Source organism: Aspergillus nomiae (genome assembly GCF_001204775.2).
Source record: "Aspergillus nomiae NRRL 13137 chromosome Unknown contig00408, whole genome shotgun sequence".
Classification (NCBI taxonomy): Eukaryota; Fungi; Ascomycota; class Eurotiomycetes; order Eurotiales; family Aspergillaceae; genus Aspergillus; species Aspergillus nomiae.
In genome coordinates, this window is record NW_015378463.1 from 16,365 (window position 1) to 29,648 (window position 13,284).

The 13,284-nt window shown below is 46.5% G+C and overlaps 5 protein-coding genes across 5 annotated transcripts; 1 reads left to right on the plus strand and 4 right to left on the minus strand.

The window, feature by feature from the left end:
- Window positions 1–1,642: 1,642 nt before the first annotated feature.
- Window positions 1,643–2,405, minus strand: ANOM_009071 (uncharacterized protein; the record flags this gene model as incomplete). The annotated part of the gene is made up of 2 exons (XM_015554327.1): window positions 1,643–2,043; window positions 2,099–2,405. The coding sequence occupies 2 exons, from the start codon at window positions 2,403–2,405 to the stop codon at window positions 1,643–1,645; spliced, it is 708 nt and encodes a 235-aa protein (XP_015402729.1).
- Window positions 2,406–3,122: 717 nt separating this feature from the next.
- Window positions 3,123–4,430, plus strand: ANOM_009072 (uncharacterized protein; the record flags this gene model as incomplete). The annotated part of the gene is made up of 4 exons (XM_015554328.1): window positions 3,123–3,154; window positions 3,205–3,391; window positions 4,017–4,045; window positions 4,091–4,430. The coding sequence occupies 4 exons, from the start codon at window positions 3,123–3,125 to the stop codon at window positions 4,428–4,430; spliced, it is 588 nt and encodes a 195-aa protein (XP_015402732.1).
- A 188-nt stretch (window positions 4,431–4,618) lies between these two features.
- On the minus strand, window positions 4,619–5,443 carry ANOM_009073 (2EXR domain-containing protein; the record flags this gene model as incomplete). The annotated part of the gene is made up of 1 exon (XM_015554329.1): window positions 4,619–5,443. One exon carries the CDS (start codon window positions 5,441–5,443, stop codon window positions 4,619–4,621), a length of 825 nt encoding a protein of 274 aa, XP_015402731.1.
- Window positions 5,444–7,977: 2,534 nt separating this feature from the next.
- Window positions 7,978–9,185, minus strand: ANOM_009074 (isoflavone reductase family protein; the record flags this gene model as incomplete). Its single annotated transcript, XM_015554330.1, has 3 exons — window positions 7,978–8,628; window positions 8,750–9,034; window positions 9,102–9,185. The coding sequence occupies 3 exons, from the start codon at window positions 9,183–9,185 to the stop codon at window positions 7,978–7,980; spliced, it is 1,020 nt and encodes a 339-aa protein (XP_015402734.1).
- A 2,443-nt stretch (window positions 9,186–11,628) lies between these two features.
- ANOM_009075 (uncharacterized protein) lies at window positions 11,629–13,073 on the minus strand (the record flags this gene model as incomplete). The annotated part of the gene is made up of 2 exons (XM_015554331.1): window positions 11,629–12,429; window positions 12,531–13,073. 2 exons carry the CDS (start codon window positions 13,071–13,073, stop codon window positions 11,629–11,631), a joined length of 1,344 nt encoding a protein of 447 aa, XP_015402733.1.
- Window positions 13,074–13,284: the final 211 nt, after the last annotated feature.

A 13,284-nucleotide genomic window follows, 5' to 3' on the forward strand; every position in this document is an offset into this window, starting at 1 on the left:
CCGCCCGCCATGATCCGGATTCACTTTGTCCACCTCCACAACTTCTCCACAGTCTGGGCAACTTTATGCGATTATCGTGTGGGGGGCATCGTATCGAGGGCCAGTGGAGCCTCTCACCAGCGCCAATCATGCCAGCCGGCACATTTTTTATATGAAGAAGATACAGCACTTTTCAATGATGGTCATTTCCTGTCAGATGACGCTAGCTCCGACGGAAACGGTAGTATTTACCGTCTTCATCCCAACCGTGCCAGGACGTTAGACCCGGGATTCGACCTCGTATCTCCCATAACCGACTTCACCTACTCCTCACAGAGAGGCTGACCGTCGGCCAAATCCCATAGATAGAGATTGAGGCAGTGGTAGCTATCGCGTAGCATATTCGATCATCATGATATTAGCTTTATGATTACAGAGAGGTCAGAAACAAAAACCGGAGATGAAGGGCACATATCGCACGATTATTTCCCACTGATGGAGCCGCCGCACAAATCTGGATCATCTAGGTACACCCCAGCAACTGATTCCATAAGCAGCATATCCCAGGAGGTTCATGCATTCATTCTGTGCCATATCAGCTGCCATCCCAAGAATATTTGAGGGGATAAACATACCTGTGGTATACTTCGACACCGATGACTGATAATTCAGACACCTTCAGGTATTCCAGCATGCTGGAGAAGATTAATTTCACCTCAATCGGCCCATCTTACCACCTGTCCTACCCTTCTAACAGTGACGCTTGACATGTAGGATCTGTACATGGCAAAATTATAGCGAGGGTGCAGTCCCAAAGAAGAATATTCTCTAGTTCCACTGCAAGGGTTGAATCTTCACTAGCTGGGAGACTTCTCAGACACTCCTTGAGAATATTCAGTGAGGCTCAACGCAAAGTACAAGGAGGGGGGGTTTACCACCTCGATGACAAATTCATCGCAATCCAATTTTATAGTAAACCGGTACATTGTGAAGGGTCACGCGTGATTTCGAGGTATGAAATTGAGATAGGTAGCAGGTGGTGATGCTGAATGGGAGGAAAGAGAAGGAGGAAGGAGGGGTTGAGGTTCTTTTAAAGAGGAGGGCTCATTGTTGCCTGGAGGATGTGGTCACTGACATGAACGTGATCAATTTGACTAGACAGATTCATTGCGGTATGCTAGACATTTTGTTCAGTACCAGCCATTCAAATATCCCCTGCAAAAGATCATGAGAGGAAAATTCAATCAATATGTCTCTAGATTCTTCAAGGCGGTTTCTAACATGCAGCGAACCATATAGAATTATATAGGATATTCTACAGGACAGTCTCAATATGGGGCTTTCTTGAACTGGTCTATACATGTATACAGGTTATATGATATTCATGTTGTCGAGAATGGTCCATTTGATATTTGGTCAATTATCCACCTTCCTGGACAATATGGGTATAGTTTTAGTTAAGGAGAGATACTGGCTGCTTTGCTGAAGACTTCCTATGTTTGTATTCATATTCTTGAAATGTTGCATTATACTAGACACCTGTATCCCTAGTTTAACTTCGCAACGATACGACAGCTTCTCCAGGAGATACGCTCATAGTAATCGGCTGAAACCTTATACAATTAATCTGAAATCCGTGTAACTATCTATAGCCTAACATATCTCAATTTGCGGAAGGGTTGTTTCTCTCAGCAGCAGCACCAGCAGAAGAAGACGCACCCTCACCATCACATCCAGGGACCTCACGCGTACGGCTAAAGAAAGGACTCGACACATAAAACGGCCTCTCCCCAGACAACCCCTTATCCACACCCACAGAACCACCGGCAGGAATACCCCCCTCAAGAGCCAACATGCGTTCCCTCAACGCAGGGTTCTGCATCAACCTACCCACAGGCTTCACATCGCCCTTATCCGCAAACCGAGCATCAGCTTCGCCCTCGAACACCTGTTCCGGGCCCGGAATCCACGTCGTCCCACTCTGCACACACCGATCCTGCATAGCCTCGGCACTTAGATTGATCATCTCTTCCCAGAACAGTCCTTCCCCGGATGGCACCACGCCTGCTGTTTCTAACATCTGAATGGCCTTCGCTACCCAATCTAGGCAATTGCCAACCCGAATTCGGGATGTTGGCGTCATTCCGGCCGAAGTTTGATAGGAGGCGAGCTGCGTGGTCTTTTTGTTGGACGGATGTGAAGTTGATGAGTTTGCATCGACCCCGGAGTACAGGGTCCTCCTGTAATGGCTGGGTGCGCGGGTCGTAGATGAAGTCTGTATCGCTGGGGTTGCGGATGTGGTGCATTTCGCAGGTGCGGGCCCCGATCTCGTACACGGCGATGCCCATGTGTGACGGGCCGTCGCCGAGCGTGGCATCGCCGCGGCCGTAGATGTTGACCGAGAGAGCATGGGTGGGAGTTGCCATGACGATATGGTATTTGATGTATTGGTTGTGGTGTGTGAAGAGCTGATATTATTCAAATTAGAAGGGGAGGGAGAAGGCTGAATAAAGTTTCCTGAAAGCGGCTACCTGCAGCTGAAACAGATCCGGCTTGACAGTAGTAGTAGTAGTAGTAGTAGTAGTAGTAGTAGTAGTAGTAGTAGATGATTAAATAGGTAGACTCCTGTGATAATATCCGGTTGCCTGGCATGGTACCAAAGAATTTGGTGGTTCGAAACAAAAAGGTATAAATATAGAAAGGCTACCATAAGAACGTATGGAGCAAAGCGAGAGCAATGCTATTTATCACGCGCAACAAGCCTACAACGATTAGTTCTGTAAAGTTCCATCCTGGGTTCCACCTAGACAAAGAGCATTGACACAGACATTTTGATAACTTCCGACATCAACAATTGCTAGCGCAGTGTACCGAATTAATCAACAAGACACACCTCTTAATTCCGTGGCCACTTGGTTTGAGACTTGTCGACTTGTCTATGGACATATTATAATACCTTCTCCTAGGCAGTCGCCGATTTGATGACACTATACCGGACAGATAGTCGCTCAGAATGTTTCTTTTAGCACTATATAATCCTCCCATTACCCATTGGATCAGTCGTTCAACAGAAACTCATTGAAAAAAAAAAAAGAATCAGGACCTACAAGCACAAGCTAGTGAGAATTAAACTCAACCGCAAAATGTACGCCATCACCAAATATTGCAACTTCAGGTAAGAACAACAACCCTCAAGTCAGGATGTATATCGCTAATATCAGGTAGTATAATGTCCTCCCAGGCGCTTCAAGACAATAACGATACCCACGATGATTATGACTTGCGCTTGGGCTTTAAGTTAGTATTTATCCCTTTTTCCAATGACAGCGCCCAAGACTCCAGTGGCGTTAGTAATGACAACGGTGGTGAAGACAATTTTGATTCCAAGGACTTTGATAAGGCATTGAGCCAGGTGTTGAGACACCTTATACAAGCCATACTAAGAAAGAGAGAGATGAAGTAGAGCTAGATAAGCCGAAATTGGTACGATATCTAGGGTTCCAAGTATCAACATATGAGGATTGTATGTGTGACCTGAGAATCGCAGGAGAGATTTGCTTGGAACCAAGGGCCGTGTGTGAAAGGACGGAAGAATCGACTCAATGTACTGTTTAATGCAGATTGTAGGTGTATGTCTTGCTCCTACTAGCAGAAATATGACTTTTCCATGATAGTTGATGCCTAAGGTAGACACCTTGATAGTACCAGACATGCAGTGAATACACCATTTAATTCACCTCTACCCCATCCCCAAGTTATATCTAAATAACACCGTAATCCTCAAATCTCGGCTTCCTGGACACATCACGAACTTCGTCTTTTATGTGTGGCTAAATCTCTTGACCTCTGCAACGACAGCGATACCCTGGAATCTTGGAAGAAGTAGGTCCATATTGTTGTCTATCGCAGTGCTATTAGAACTCTAAAAACTTGTTTCCACCGTTTGTTTCATACCCTCTACAATCACACTGTCGCTGATCAAATCTCAGTCACTCTACAAGGGCTGAACAACCAAGTCTCACCCCATAATCTCCCAGTTCTTCGATTTCAACGATCTCGGATTCAAGTAAGCAGGACACTAAGTCTATACAGGCACTACTAATATCAAAAGCATGGTTACCTGGATGAAAGAACAGGGCGACATTGATGTCCATTTCGGGTTCGATGCGAACATGGGATACTTTCTCATTGTCTACGATATGCGTCTCGCGGCCTATATTCCCGACGGGACTGAATTCGACGATGTCCGATATGCCGTATCAGCAGACGGTACTGGGGCCTATTTCACGGCTTATACTGGGACTCATAGACAGGGACGACGTGTCGGTGTTGAGACGATGAGGAAGCTCTGGAAGGCTTATGGAGTCTACGAGGAAGGCAACCGTGGGTTGGCAATGGCTAGTCTGCCTGACCTCGAAAATCCGCATGGGGTTGAAGATCATATGGAATAAATTGAAGGAGACGAGGTGGCCGCGGGCGCTAACTTATCTGCCTGAAACTGCTGGAATATAACGATGGGGAGGTTGCCTGTACATCTTGTGTTTCAAAAGTTTCAACTAGATTATGGATCCTTCTAGCCGTAAGGCAAGCTATGTTTCGATTACAGTCCGCATAGAATTTCAGGCGAGGCGGTCTCTGTTCATTTTCTAACGACAGATGCAGCCCGGACCTCGAATGTTTTCTCGCCATTTTGAAGCCATTCATCTAGCCCATCACAGGCCTTCTCCATCGCCGTTTTCAGGGTCTCGTCGCCGGCATCTGCACTATTCTCCCACTCAAAGCATCCACGGTCATTATTCCAAAAACGCATCGGTCCCTGAATGTCGTGAAGCTCTAACCGACCTTTTACTTTTCGGCCATGCTCCTCGGGCTGCATATCTGACTGCGCGTCGGGAATGATGAATACCTTTTCGAGACCACAGTACAAGAGCCAAGTCTCGGATATGCGTTCCTGGTCCAGAATTAGACCTTCAGACACGGCGATGCGTTTAAGGCCTAAGAGGTCATAATTATAAATTTCGTCGTATTGAGCCAGTGAAAGTAGCGTATAGTCCAAAAACCCTCCCCAGTAATCATACGGGATGTATAGTGTATCATGTTCTGGGTCAAATGGGCGTATAGCAATAGGGGCTTGCCCAGCTTTGTAGGAGTGTATCTTGAGACCTTGCCCTCGCATCCAGGCTAAGGTAATGCCACGGGCTTCAGAGCTGACAAAGAGGAGCGGCACCTCAACTTTGATAGGATTAGGGTCCAATAAATAGGGGCACCATTCGGAAAGTAAGTCAAGCCCCGCATCACTATTCATATAGTACCTGTTGCCTTCTTTCAGGCGTTTAAGCTTCAAGCAGTCCGCCTGGTAGACGTATAAAGCTTGTCTAATCTTGTCAGGTAGAGCGTATCGCCATATTTGGTGGCGGAGCTCTGGGGGAAGGTTCGGGAAGAGAGTGAACAAAGCTGTAACCATGGCTTTGCGATATTGTTAGGGAGGAGGTTTATGGAGTTCTGTAGAGCAACGAGCTTTGAAATCGATAAGATTTAGGAACCATGTGACTGCATTATAAAGAATAACTCGCACGCTAGTACTATTATGCTCAACTGGAAGGGCCGCTAAGCCTTTTGGCATAGCCAGGATGCTGCAGTGTCCGCCTTACAATTCCCAATTTCTATGCAAACCTGGCTTTAATGACGAACAAAGAAAATAGTCAACTATTCTATTCAGCTGCTAGAAGATGAAAGACAACAGCAATATACCGTTATTTCGACTTGATCACTTCTGGAAGTTATCCATGGATTAAAGGCTATACCAGATAACGTCACCTGAAACAAAGAGAAACAGTCCTTCGCATCAACTGCTGGAAAATGGAAGAAAAGCATGTATATCCCGGCACTGTCGATCTAAACTTACAGGAATTTTGTATTACTTGGATCCACGGGACTTATACAACATTAGCAGGATGATAGCTATAGAGGAAATCATACGGAAAGGGGTGCCGGTCACATTAGTGGAGATACCCATTCACTAAGGGAGTTTTGTCTCATGACTCTGGATTGCCTCTTAAGATTCGGAACATTCCACAAGACACTCAGGGCTTCTTCCATGTCATATATCCTCATAACAGGACTGGCTTCACTATGTATGACTGGGTGAACGCTTGTGACCCTGCATGTACACTGTCCGGAACTGCGACGGCCATTCACAGCATCATCTGATAACTTGTTTAAAAGTTTACCGGTCAAATTGGAAATGCAGCTGTTTCATAATTAAGTCTAGTAGTATATGAGTGGAACTTCACGCTCGAATCAGATACAGAGATTTGATTGGCTGACGGTAGATACAGTTGGACATCGTCCAAGATGACAGACAATCATCAAAAGGAGGATTCAAATACTAGGAAGGCAGATATAGGCATTGTACTAAGCCGGGCCGAAATCTTGAGGCTCAGCAATGCCGGCCAGAAGAGCAAAGACAAGAGGGCGGCGCTTCATCCAAATGTGCAGGCAATGGCCACAACTGGTGACTCTGCCAAGCAAAGCAGGACGACAAAACAACACGAAAAGGAGGACAGCACGAAACGGCATGACGGAGAATAGAACTATACAAGGCTTCCATCAAAGGCAGATGGAGAAGAGAGGGGGCCGAGCTCTAGTAAAGGCCCTGGCCCATAGCCTTTATTGCTGAGCCGATCACAAGGTCTTTTTCAGATTCTCGTTCAAGTCGGATGCCATAATTTTTTGTATCCGCGCTGGGATATGCTCATGACGTTGTTATCCTGCAACGCATTGTGCTTTGCACATCACTGAATGAACCACCAGTTGAATATGCTTATCCAGGTTTAAAATACTCCTGCAGGGCAAGAGACGGCAAGGATATATTAGAAGGTCCCGTTGTCCCAAGCGGCACCCACAACATGTGATGGTTTCAATGCAGTCTGACAGTTATGACTGTAGTTGCTTTTCTTCTGCTCTTTCGACTGACGCTGCTGAGTTCCATAACCTCAGCCAGGGTTAGCACAATACCTATACATGCATTCCTAGCCTTCGATCTTCCTTTCTATCATCAATTCTCAAGTCTTTAGATCATGGATGTGGGAGAGCGGAATGGGTGGATCCATTGTGACCCATGGCAAACACTTCGGCTTTTGGCAGCAGAACATTCGGGGTACATTTTGTTGAGATCGTGAAATAGATATTTGTGGCTCTGCATCATCTTTCGTGGTATCCCAGATAGTTAAAAGGCATTCTTCCCCTTGTTGTCTCCACCATATCCAATCAACAAGTAGCCAGTACTGGTATCACAATTCTGCCCTGGTGGCGAACATATCGCAATGAAACCAGATAACCAACAGATGAGGGGCTATTATCGATCATGGTTAACTATAGAAACAGGTCAGTCGCTAACTCAGTTGCTTACAACTGTAAGGATACGCACCTGTTATTAAGGAAAGTAGAAAACTCAGCGTTTTTTGTTGTGGTAACTGAGTCGGTGGAGATATTCGCTTCTCTCTTTAGTGGGAGAGTATGTTAAGTCTCTGCCAAAAGGTTTTCTCCTTTTTGGCATGAGAGGTTAGATTCATGGGAAGGGGAAAGTCATTGTCCGCTGTGGGATGGAGGGGTTTTTTTTTATGTCTGAGACAAGGAACGTCCTCTTGTACAACCCCAGGCTCCAGTTGCCCCTGAGACTCGGCCTGTGAATCAGGTCATTGTCTGTGAGCACACACACACACTCGTTATTACGTCAGGCACCTTTGGCATAGAATGGCGGGGAATGGAAGAGTGAGTAGAAGGGAGGAGAGAGCGCTAGTGACTATGCTTTTGAACAATAATACGCATGAAACTGGAGTCTTAACGTCTTGGAATATTCAAAATCTATTCACTCACTTGGCCATACTAGCGGCTATCATACATATCATGATACCTGTCAAGCCATACCATAAATTTGCGAGTCCATGGCTGTACTTCCTTCACAGCACTACCACCAACTAGAGATCTAACTGGAACCTAAAGGGGTAACCCCGACGCAGAAAGCCATTTCGCCAACTGTCCAGCACCGTCATGGTCCTTATACACCCTCTCCGCCTTGCCATCGAGGACCTCCTCCAAAAAGCTCCTGAAGCTCCTCGGTTCAAAGTCTGGATACAGCTCCCTGGCATCCAAGTAACCCAGGTACTTCGCATACTTCGGCTGGTTGTCACCCCGGATAGCTTTACTGGAAAAATACTGGAACAGGTTTAGTGCAAGACGGGCGGGTATGTTTTCTGGTTCCTTCTCAAGAGTCTCTTTGAAGGTCGCAATGGCTGTCTCAATTGTCTCTGCGGACATGTAGGTGCGATCTATCTTTTCGCCGCTCAGCTCCTCCATCATGTCGAAAATTTCGTTCTCAGTCAGCACGTCAGACCATGTGTAGACTGCTTGGTTGAGGGTGCGGGGGTCGCTGATAATGCGCGCGACGAAGGGGCCTATGTCACGGACGTCGGTGAGGAGGGTTGGGGTGTTGCCGCCTGCGTGGATGGTCGTGCTGGGCCCAAACATGGAGGCGTAGTCTGCGCGGCCAGATGGGACAGTTGGAAAGGTGACCTGGTGCCAGAATCCGACGTCGACAATAGTGTATGGGAGGTGGAGCTTGCGGATATGCTGGTATATCGCTTCTTTCTGTGGTGTTTCTGTTAGCGACGCTCCTGCGGTCCATTTCGTTGAGTAACATAGGAAATGCACTTTTCCATTGCTGGTGGGCAATTCTGAGGCTCAACATGCATATTATAGATGGAAATACCTCATCTCTCAAACCAAGCACGCCGCCTGGTGGACAAACAGTGATGAAGGAGCACGGTACAAACCGTTTCACGTCGGCCTGCTTTGCAGCGGTGACTAGGTTCTCCTGAAGATGCATGCTCAAGGCATCGATGGCGCTAATCACGACATCAAAGCCACGGAGGATGTTGGCTAACTCATCCACCGGGCCAGTGATATCGGCAGCGATGATCTTCACATCTCGTTCGGCCACGGCCTTCACTTTCGGGGTTTCAGCTGACGAAGGGCGAACCAACGCAGCGACTTCCTGGGGAGCGAAACGCTGTCAGCGGTAGCAATAGATATGGGCCGGCTTGACTGATAATTTTACATACATATCCGCCGTGCTCAAGGAGCCCATTAAGGATGGAACTGCCGGTCTGGCCGGTGGCACCAAGGAGAAGCACACGTTGGGACATGTTGGACAAAATTTAATACTGAGTGTTGTTTGAACTTGGTTATCTCGATCAACTGAATTTGTCTGTTATTACTCCCATGACGGCCAGATGGATAGCCGTTTTTATCATCAATATTTGGACATCAAGATGCATTTGTCAGTTGAATATCTGGTTTGCTAAGCAGATGACAAATCCAATAAGGACCATTCGGATGACGGATATAAAGTTCCCGGGCTACGAAATACCTCTACCGAGATCTGTATAGTTCCATGGATTAAACTTAATGATACTAAGTTGATCGCGCAATGGAAGTGGGCCGGTTGTCCGCATAGAGATGTGTCGGTTAGAGACGGAAGAAACTCCATTTAAAACACAAGGGTTTTGATAAGTGTTAGCAGAGCTAAGTTGACGTGAATCAATACTAGCCACAAGGCAGGTGCTGACGCGAATCGATTCTGAGTCGATAATTAATGGTCGAGTTCAACGATGTGTTTTTTATACTTGAGGATATATACAGCCATTGCATTCAGCAACCTTCTGCCATCGATAACACACTCGACGACAACAAATTCAAATACCATATGAAAATATTCCGGTAAAAACAGTCAACAATACAACCTTAAATTAACTAAATAATTCAGCTCCAGGTGGTAAATACTAGCTACGCGGTAGAAGAAGCGCCATGCCTGAGGTATACTCCAACCCGGCCCTAGCGGGCGCTAGCGGGCGCTAGAGAGAACGCTATAACGTGTTAGGACAAGATCATCTCGGTGGAGCAATTTATTACCCGAAAAGGCATTCGATCGATCCTCCTCGACATCCTGAGTGGGTCAGTATACAAATGTCTTTGGAGTGGATAGTAGGATACTGCCATGAGGTGAATACGACATAATATCCCATACTGACACAAAATTCGGTAGATTAGTGGCCCTCCAGTGCTAAGCGTTGCAGATCATAATCATTCGGACAACCAACTGTTCACATCAACCAGATACTCGGTGGTTGAGGTCAATGTAACGGCGGGTTCTATATAAGTCAGTCCCAGGGCTTCGGGATCGTTGATCCCGAATTATTCTGACCTTTTGGTCTTGTGGAACAGGGTGCCCTGGCTCTATCTCTTACAATCAACCGTGTCCCAATCGTGTAGGGCTGCAAAGGCCTATAGAATGAATGGGGAGGAACTCGTCCTTGTCGAGAAATTTGGGACGTGGTTGCAGGTCAGCTAGACCCTACATCTCGGGTCACAGTTGAACGGGGTCCAAAAAAAACTCGGTGGTGCTCAAAGTTCTGCCACTGTCTTTGCCACCGTCTCTGAACCCATGTATAGGCTCAATGGCCTGTTTAGCGAATATAGAGTTTTGCTTGGTATATAATAGTAAACCAGTATATATTATATATAGAATATATTTTAAATAGAAATTCCACGTACTAATATATTATCTATTTCTACTTACTAAAATCTGCAGAATTTTAAATTAAGTAGAATCTAATCTGAACGAGGCTTAAAAATATACAGTATACTAGTTGAACGGGGTTCAAGAGGCGGTGGCAGAATTCTAAAAATTTTGAAGCCCCGTTCAAGTTTTTCCGGATTCCGTGTTGAGCACTGCCAAGCTTTTTTTTAACCCCGTTCAACTGTGTGCCCAAATTATGCGCTTATTAATTTGTGCTTGTCAGTCACGTGTTTCAGCTAAGGGTCATCCCATCTCAGAAGCAAGGTAAGATGACCTGTGTACACATCTGGGACTGCCCTTCCGGCGATGAGACCAGTGACGTGACTCTGAGTTCAGTGCCCAGAAAGTTGATCACGATCCCATCAGGTCCGTTAGGGGTGATCGACAGCTTAGTGTATGTGCCAAGGGACGGGTGCCGCGAATTAAATGTGAAAGGCTGGCTATAGTCATACAAGGAGATGGATTGTCAGACTTGGCCTTGCGTAAGTCACTTGTAAAGTACGGAGCAACTTCAAATTTCTTATAGTCCTTTCCCTTATGACAAGAATACTATATTCCAGAACCAGTTGAATTATATACAGCGATCAAGAAACGTAATGTGCACCAAAAAAATACATCTATGAAGCTGTCTATGAAGAAAGAAGAAAAAGGGTTGGCCGCGTGCAAAGGATAGGTCCTGTCGAGGGCGAAGTCACTTCTCTATTCACCCTCGTTGCCGAATGGTACAGATATCTGCTGAAAAGCCTGTATGAAGAGGTACACTTATGTTGCGCCTCATGAAGCAAGACAATCGCTATACGGTTCGCGTGTGTCGGCTGTTGCTTGGTCACCGCCCACCGAAACAGCCTCGGGTAGCTTGGTAAATCCACTGCATTCGAGTATGATATCCCATCGACTGCCATGGGGCTTTTTGTGACCTAACGGTGATCATCCCAGTATCTGCTATTGAAGAAGCCTTGCGTTCTGGTCATGAGCGATTTGGAGAGTTTGTAGATAGACAGCCGACTCTATCACGATCGACACAAGCTAACAAGATTTTTCGCGCGTGGCACATTAACACCCGAAGTTTTGCCTTCAGCCTGTTCTCCTGGCACCATCCAGTTGCTGATATGGCAGAGCCGTTTCTCCGACTCCCAGGTCCAAGCCAGACAAGACTTTGAGTAGTTATGGCAAATCTGAATACAACCCTCTGCTGTTAGAATATCATTGACGGTCATGGTTGACTCATCCAAGCCTCCAACGTGGTCCCAGTTCTTCCGGCCTGATTGGAGTATCGGTGAGTCGAGAGAAGGGGCACCATAGATATCCCACAAGTCGATCCAAAGAAGGATGTCATCTATATGCTGGAACCTCCGACCGACATTTATCATTTCTGAAGGAGTTAAACTGTGAAAAGAAATGATCGGCGCGCACAAGCGGTCCTCTGTGACCCTTATGGCTCGGGGTGGACCCCCATTGAAAAATATGACATATCGTTCGTCAAGATAGATGCCTAATTTGAGCAAAGTTGTCGCGAGCAGTTTATCGCCCCACGTTTCTTCGAGGGATTCCAGATGGGCCGAGGTAACCACTTCATGGTGCGCGAAAAGCAAACGCATTGTGGCTTGGGATAGAATCACGGAGGATCCTCCATGTGCAAAGCGACCTTTGTAGTCACCTACCGCGTTCCCAACATAGAAGGGTATTTCAGGGTCAAGATGTTCTAGTAGTAGCTTCAGGGCAGGCTGCATGAGATACGTATCGTCGTCTGCCATAATGTACCACTTTTTATCCGGCATCTGGTCATAGCATAATTCAAGACCAGAAATAAACTGCTGCATGTCAGCCCCTCAAGTCAAATTATGAGGTATCACATCGATGCAAGCCACAGTAACATGGAACGAAAGTCCCCTTAACAATGGGGGCTAAATACCTTTAGAGCGTCCAGCTCCCACCCGAACGACCTCGATAGTTCCTTTGCGATTTCCACGTCCCCGTTGGAGATCGCAGCGGTCAAATTGGAGTGTTTCCTCAATCGCGGGTGCTCTAGTTCTGCAGATAAGTATCCTTTTTCCAGCATCCAAGCCACCAGGTCAAAAACTGGTAGGCGCCGGCCATTGTAGCTAAAAAGTTGACCTGAAGGTGTGGCAAAGTCGCCAACAAGAATGAGGTTGTTGAATTTATCCTGCTCGTGAGCTTCTAACCAAGCAGCGATGCGATCCTTTGTTCCAAATCCAGATTTCATCAACACAGCAACATCATCCGATATAACTATTGGGAAAGTAGAACGCTCCGAGAACCACCAGTGGCCCCCCAGGTAAGAGGTGAAGGCGGTACCGAAGGCTTTAATATTAAAGCGAGCCGATAGTCGGATAGGGTGGTCATATGGGAGAACTATCCACAGCAGGAGCACAAGGGCTAGAAGGTATATGAGCACCCGGAAGGGGCGAGACACACATTGCCGCCATATTTTCATACCGACGGGTTCAGGGGTGAAGTGTCATGAAGCGGAAGTAGGTGCAAGGATAGCAGAACTGAATGTTGATGCCTGCTCAAGTTAGAGTAAGTACTAGCGAACAGCTGACTACGCAGGCAGTGAAGGATTGGATGCCTTAAGGCAAGGGGAAAACAGGGCCAATTGTTATGACATAGAGATGAGTTGTTAACACCGGAAGAGCTAAAAGAAA